The sequence below is a fragment of the Branchiostoma floridae genome, chromosome 17 (genome assembly GCF_000003815.2).
Source record: "Branchiostoma floridae strain S238N-H82 chromosome 17, Bfl_VNyyK, whole genome shotgun sequence".
NCBI classification, from domain to species: Eukaryota; Metazoa; Chordata; class Leptocardii; order Amphioxiformes; family Branchiostomatidae; genus Branchiostoma; species Branchiostoma floridae.
In genome coordinates, this window is record NC_049995.1 from 562,935 (window position 1) to 570,561 (window position 7,627).

Below are 7,627 nucleotides of genomic sequence, written 5' to 3' on the forward strand. Positions count from 1 at the left end.
AGCTAAGCTATATGGTACACAACATAAGTTGAATTGCTGTCATTACTTACCTGATCCTCCAAATAAGTTTTCTATGGTTTTTTCTGCCACCTCTTTTCAACCTCTCCGGTCACCTCTTGCTCTTGCTTGACACTGTCGGACATGATGTCTGGGCCCATGTTCTTAACAGAACCCAGTTCATCAATCGTTTGTTTCAGTTGCGCGGGTTGGACAGGCTTCGGTTTCGCTAAACAGGAATCATAATGAAGGAAGATGTAAAAAAAAAACGCATTCAATGAAAATTCAAGCAATGCAAGGTAACTTAAGGTGCACTCTCACCGGACGTGGGACACGCTTGCGGCATTGCGGGGTTCGTTCACTGCGTCACTGTTTTGTTATTTTTTCCGATTTTTTTTATAATTTAAATATTGCGTAACACGTAAAGTAATGACTTAGAAGACGACAAAATACACAAAAAAGAAAGGAAATTCCCTCTTTATCTCTTAAATTCGTTGAGTATCTTCCGAACTCCGCAGTGACGCAAGCTTGACTCAAGTGTAGTGAGAGTGCGCCTTAAGGTAACACTTCAACGTAAACGTAGAATGTTTATCGATGTGGCATCCGGAAATCAAGTTTGTCATTGTTCTCAAAATCGGTTTCTTAATCATGTTTAGAAACAGATTCATTGCAGTTATCAGTTACTCTAAGAAACGGATCCATTGTAGTTACTCCCTTTGTTTGTACGCGACAGAGATGTATGTTAGCAAGATAGCTACAGAAAGCCTGGATGGATTTCTATTATATTTGGTATGTGGGTAGGGGTTTATATTTATGTAAAACCTTGAATGTTTGAGGTTTGTTATTGTAATGCAGCAGATAAGAAAAACAAAGAAGATTTTGCTTAAAGTTTCTGAAAATTCTTAGGTGTGAAAATCTTTTAGAAAAATTTTCTTCACCAAAGAAGAATAAGAAAATTGTTCTTCTCATGAGAATTAAGATTTTTTGGAGTTTCAAGTTTTGCTTGAATTTTATTCTATATTTTCTTCTTGCAAGAATATTTTTCTTCGTATAAGAATTGTCATCGGGGTAAGCAAAACAGGCAAAAATCATTTTTGGCACTGTATAGTAACTTACATAAAAGGTTTCCAGCCATCTTCGCAATGGCCCCCAAGAAGCGTTTGTCAGGGACGTAAGCTGGGGCATCCTCAGCCGCCGCTGCTTTCATGGCTTCATGGAGGAAATCCGGCATTTCTGTAGAACAAACGGATGATTTTAAACGTTATAGTCAATATTTGTGCCATGTTGATGGTGAGACTTTACTTCCTTATTATAATTAACCATGATATAGACAACATTATTAATGACCCACAATTTTTGCCTTTCATTCTTATTTCTGTATCACTACCAGGGGATTAGTAGAAGACTCAAGACCAGACCTCAAGAAGCTAATTATAAATCTGCCAAATACAGGCTAAATTGTTGAGCAGCTTCTGACACTCTGGAACCAAATGAAGATGTTTAGAGTCCCTGTGAGTCCCTACCTTACGGTGCACCTACTGATACCTAGAGGAAAATGAATCGCCCTGAACAGATTTAGGAGTAGAGTACGTAGGACCAGAGACAATCTACGAAAATAGGGTCGGTTGAACTCAGCTGAGTGTCACTACAGTCATCTTACCCAACCTATGGGACACATTACACGGGACTGCGTTTTGTGCCCCAAAATTTCCAGATGCTATAGGCGAACAAGAAGGCCGATGCCTGGTTGCGGCATGGGCACGGAACGATATGATGATGATCAAAAATGGACTGGAAACCTACGCTTGAAGTGGATACGTAATGTTACGTTCACACTTTGTTTCAATCAGTAGTAAATCCAACATGAGTTCGTAAACTTCATACCTCTGTGAAATATTGAGAGTGTTTTTTTTGGGGGGGGGGGTGATGGCTGGGTTTTGACTGGGGACATGGACAATAGTTTATGAAGGTGGAAGGAAGAACAGCGTTTTTAAAAGTTTTTAGAATGAATGCTGTTCATGATCAAGGAGATTTGTTTTGTACTCTCAAAGCCTACCCCCTTATCTGTTTCTAAGTCCTACATGCTACGCATGGACAGTATTGTTGTGTACTCAAGACACCTGCTGTATTCCACCACATTAAAATCGACACCACAGCAAGTCCAGCTTCAAACATACAATACAAACATGTTGTTTCACCACCAAGTTCAACAAACAGGCAACCCAAAATCACAAAATCAAGCACCCACCTACCCACCTTCCTAAAACCATCACAAACCCACAGGCAACTCATCTGCTTGGAGATTACCTCCTAACATCTGCTCGGGCGCTACCCTTTTAACATCTGCTCGGAGATGTGTCTAAACTGCTGAACTGAACTAATTTTGACCCAAACAGAAAAGCTTAGGCCCTACTTGTATCTTCTAAATCAAAAAGTTCCCAAATTGAGCAAACATTTTCAAGGAAAAGAAGGATTTTCAAGGATTTTAAATCACACCAAAATCGTATTCCCATTGTGTGCACTGTACTGCGCAACGCAACTGTGACGTCAGCCTCTATGCTGCGCCATGAGAACTCCTGCTACTACTAGTAACAATGTCGGCCTTGCGAAAAACGTTTTCACCTTTCACAGTGATCCTAACCACACCCCAACCTGTACGAGAATGTAAGGAAAACAAGGCAAGTCCAAACTGACGCCACACTGGGTGCAACACTGCCCCATCGTATACAACATCAGAGCTGAAGAATCCAGAAGCGGGCCTGTAGAATTATGCTGGGATGACAATATTTCTCATATTCTGATGCCCTGCCAACACACAAGCTCTAAAGTCTGCAACAACGCAGACTGACTATGTGCCAGGACACAATCACCAAAGCTACAAGACTGCCCCCATGGCTGTCCCCCAGCTCGAAACCACACTCACCTATACAAACTTCCAACTGGAACAAAGCGGTACGTATCTGGCCCAGTCTCATCAATTCAAAACCAATGAAACGTTCTGTACTCTATGTCTGCACCACTCTCCACGACTCGTTTCATTCTATGTCAAAATGACAGCCATTAACTATGATCACACAATTGTTTCAAATAGTTTCATTAAATTTGTTTTCACTGTGACGTATTAATGATATTAGTAGGGATTTTGAATGCGTTATTATCTTTTGCGTTTGTTATCATACTTGTGTAACAATGTTGTGCAAAAAAACTCACGCGGTGTAATTCAGCCCCACAGACTGCAAGACTGCTTGTTTTGTAAGAAAAAAGTTCCGCAAGGTAATAATATGATTATAAGTTTACTTGTCCCATATAAGATAGCATTTACTTAAATTGAAAAGAAAAGGCCAACGGCAACTATTGACCTTTCGATTTATTAACTCGTGTCCAGTTTGCAATTTTTTTTGCCGAATTCTACTATCTTACGCAGTAGGGAGCCTTGGTGGATGGAGACATGTTAGAGGATACTTATTCCTCTACTAAATATCATGAAGAACTAGAGTTCCACGAACACGTACCTTTAAATTTGCCAAAAAAACAGGTTTGTTATGTAGAATAATGTCTGTAGACATAGAAGTGTTACTCATTACCTTTTAATTTATATTTTATTTGATAAAGTCACACAAACTCTTATCAACTAGAGTTCGATGACCTCATACCTCCATGACATATTAAGACCTTTTGTAAATGTTATGCAAATCTAATACAGTGGAATTCGCTTATTTGGATAGCTCATTTGTCAGCGCATTTTATCCAATAGTCCGAAGTATCCAACAGTCCGAAGTTGGGACACTTAGACCCGAAGGGAGCCGGGAGGGGGGCGAATATAGGATTACTACTACGCAAGACACAAACACTACACACACGATACGGAACTTCATTTACAAAAGACCCACAAACTTTTTAATCAGACATTTGTTCATCTAGAACAGTACTTAGTCTAAGCAGTAGTTAACCTACAGTACTGTTTTGAATGAATGGAACGTCAACTGTTTGAATCTATAACATCATTAAATAGCCAGCAAAATATCGAACAGATTCCAGTTACAAGCTTTACATAATTATATGTAGCGATATTATACAATTTGCGTGCGGTGATAAATCTAATAAAGATTTTTAAGTCGGTGGCTAAATGAACATGTAGAAAAATACGCTTGACTCGCACTGCCGAGGGCATAACTAAATGAACCACAACAAAGACAAACACAACTCCGCTTGTATTGGCGGAAAAATTATGTTGATTTCGTAATTTTGAGGAAAATGACGGTAGGTATTGGAGAGATAAACTCTTCACCTTCTTATTTACATCTTGTGCCCACAAATTACGCTGAAATGTCAAACTCGACGCCGTCTTTCGCGGTGGAAGACGGAAAAATCACTTTCAAAACAATTAAAATGGCGTCGCAGCGTGGGTTGAGATATCCCACCATTCAATGCGGCTGATTGCAACATCACAGTTCATTGACCCTGTTGCGTTACGTGCGCTGTAAAAATCTACGTAGCGCAGCCGAAATCAGCTCAATAATGAGACAGTGGCTATGTAAAACACATTTTTTGTAGGGTAAACCAAGTTTAGACATTGTTTGAAGGCGAAATATGAACTCAAAAGCGTGTTGACATCCACCCGTCATGCCTTGCGGCAACCTACCAAAATGGCGCTTGACCAAATGTTCGCGCGCTTCCACAGTGGTATCGGCAAGATTTTTGGTGAAATCTACCTTTCTTTCGGTTCTTTTCATGATTTTATGCCATCATACATACAGTTGTTGGTTAATTTTGGCTTCATTTTGTAACTTCTACTGATATTTTCCCGTTTTTATTCGATATAAGTTGACGTAATCCTATCCAAAAACCCGAAGTTTGAGATGGCGGGTTATCCAATTCTGCGATGTCTTAAACAATAGAATGAATGGCAAATGGTTTGGGATTTCGCAATTCTATACAATTACCCGAATTATCCAAATAGGCGTAATACGAATAATTGGAATCCACTGTAGTTAGTCTTTGTTATTATGAACTTCATTGCCTAAGCTACCTACATGCCTAAAATGATGAAAATTCGACGTTCATTTGTGCAGTTATCCTCATTGGAATGTCATGACAAAATTGTCTCTGCAGATCTAAAATTAAATGTTAGGGGGCTACCCCCCAAATGTCAAGACCATATCGTGTGCGTAATAAGAGATACATGTATATTGAAGAAACTGCTGTAATGGAATATTGTAATTGATTATGGAAATAAGCTGTTACTTTGCATAATTGTTATCTCATTATGTAAGCCTTCACTTAGGCTATCAACATACCAAAACCCATGCATATCCTTCAACACATTCATATTTTCACATTGAATATGCAAATGAGGTCATCATTTGCATAATCAGTATGTATTGGCATTTATTTCTTTCTCAGCTACATATGTGACAAGTTTAAAAGTCCTATCATGGAACGCAGTGGATTTATAAACTTTCCTCATTAATCATGCAAATTAGCTATAATTATTATGCTATCATGTAAGTCTTCACTTAGGCTATCTACATACCAAAAATCATGACGATCCGTCCACGCGTTCTCGAGTTATTCTCGTCGAAAGTTTGAAAGGAAACGGGCGCCTGCAGTTCCAAAAACACCCCTAGGGGGTCCAATCTCACAACATTTACTCTCTGCCCCAAGGACTATAAATCACACAGGAATCACGACCACAGCATGTGCAGAACACGAGATATCAAACATAGAATTTCAGCTGCAGTACCTTAGCAAGCCGCTAGGGGGGGGGGGGGGGCATTATCGAACTTGACCATCGTTTTCCCGACCCCTTCGCACCTACCAAATATCATCAGGATCCATCCAAGGCTTCTCGAGTTATGCTCTTCACACACAGACAGACGTGCGCGCCTAAAACATAACCTTGCCTGGCAAAGGTAAATATTCACGGCTATTGACATATGCTGCACTTATACACAGCCAACAGGCCGACACTGAATGTTGACAAACTGAATAGTGGTTCTGGCTAATTAGCATATCCGAAGGTGTAATAAAATAGTACAAAGAGTTGAGCCGGCCGACTGACACCATAGAGACTAGTTGGTCAAGTCACTGATCCTGTTAAAGTTAAATCCACCTAAATTTTCCATGAAGAATGTTGGTAAATTCGCCGACAATGACATGCACTCTATGTTCAAGGCACGCGCAACTTGCGCTACCGCTAAAATGACCCTGTCGGGAACGCCAAGTCCTTTCAAGCTTTCCGTACTTTTTTTTTTGCTTGTTTTTGTTTTTAATCATACAGTATCCGCCACTTTTTTCTGCGCTAGTGGTAAGTGAGTTGCACGTTCTTACAACTTATTAATTACAATCTCTGTTCGATTGCCACGTTACCGTACGGTCTGCTTACTCGCTATACTGGGCACGCGCTTCGCCCGTACTAGTTAGCTCGCACGAGGGACCAAGTTCGACATACATAGAGTTCTACGGCGTGTCTGCGTGCTCCCAAATACGTTGGTATCCGTACGATTTCGTACGGAGGAGACACTTACCACTTACGGATCCCAAAAGATTACCCACGATTTGGCACAGTTGAACGCACGGCTGATTGTGCCTTATAATGAGCTTAATACAGATTTGACAGCACTACGTTTCGCCACTGCAAGATCTGCTGGGAGACTATAGAGCCACAAGTTCTGTGAAAATCTGCTATCCATGTATATATGTGTTAATAATGAACATGACTCTTACCATGTGGTTGTACAGATCGTCTGAAGACACGATGTTTGGGTGCTTCATCCTTTCCATACCACGTCACGGCAAGGTACGCGGCGACGGCCAGAACCAGCACCAAGGGCACTCCTACCCCCACTGCCTTCTTCATGTTGAAGAACTAGAATAGTTAAATCGACCATTAGAAACTCTTTGATCCTTGATTTAGATATGTTGTCTACATATTGCACGCACAAAAACACTGTTCGAAGTATAAAAGCCTTAGCAAAGAAAGCAAATAAATAGCGTTTCCTGAGAAACAACGTGAATGGTTAACCCGTTAACTATAGTACTAAAAGTAGCAAGACGGAAATGACCAAATATGTCATCATGGAGTTATGATATTTTTCTCATTTATTATAAGAATGATGTCTCCATTTGTTTCATCTACATTAGTCGACAGTCATACCTATATCACTTACATAATCTGACAAGTTAAGAGTCGACATATAATTGAATGTAGTGGATATGAGTAACCTTGCAATTTATCAATTGGTTGTCCTAATACGTGACTAGTCTTGCAATTTACCCCTAGGATACCAACATATTTATTTCACTCATACCGGGCTTTTTTGGTCAATCTTGGACGGTGGGGCATTTAAAGCTTGCCCCTTCTAACTCTTGTAACTCCTAAACGACTTAATATATGGCCATTGAATTTTACGAGAATGATGTAGACATAAAATATAGGTAAAGTTAGAATTATTACGTAATATGGCATCATCAATGTGACTATATAGGCTGGAACCATGAAACAAGGGTATTTCATAAAAACTTCAAGGTATGCTACAAAAATTCTACGACTGCTGTTGTGAATGGCAACATGTTTAAGAACACTACTTGGGTCCGCCATTTTGGGTCCACCAGCTTGAATTTTCAAAAA

General features: G+C 39.9%; 2 protein-coding genes across 2 annotated transcripts in view; both read right to left on the reverse strand.

Annotated features, from left to right (window-relative positions):
* LOC118404941 overlaps positions 1–7,627 on the reverse strand; it is a gene marked incomplete in the record, with an annotated part of 125,594 nt that overhangs the window by 54,738 nt on the left and 63,229 nt on the right.
* LOC118404956 overlaps positions 50–7,627 on the reverse strand; it is a 15,516-nt gene continuing 7,938 nt past the window's right edge. The window contains exons 2-4 of the mRNA XM_035804361.1: positions 6,724–6,865; positions 1,114–1,230; positions 50–226 (exon numbers count right to left, since the gene is read on the reverse strand). Coding sequence (XP_035660254.1) covers positions 72–226; positions 1,114–1,230; positions 6,724–6,856 — 405 coding nt within the window. The 5' untranslated portion in view covers positions 6,857–6,865 and the 3' untranslated portion in view covers positions 50–71. The remainder of the gene's footprint in view (positions 227–1,113; positions 1,231–6,723; positions 6,866–7,627) is intronic.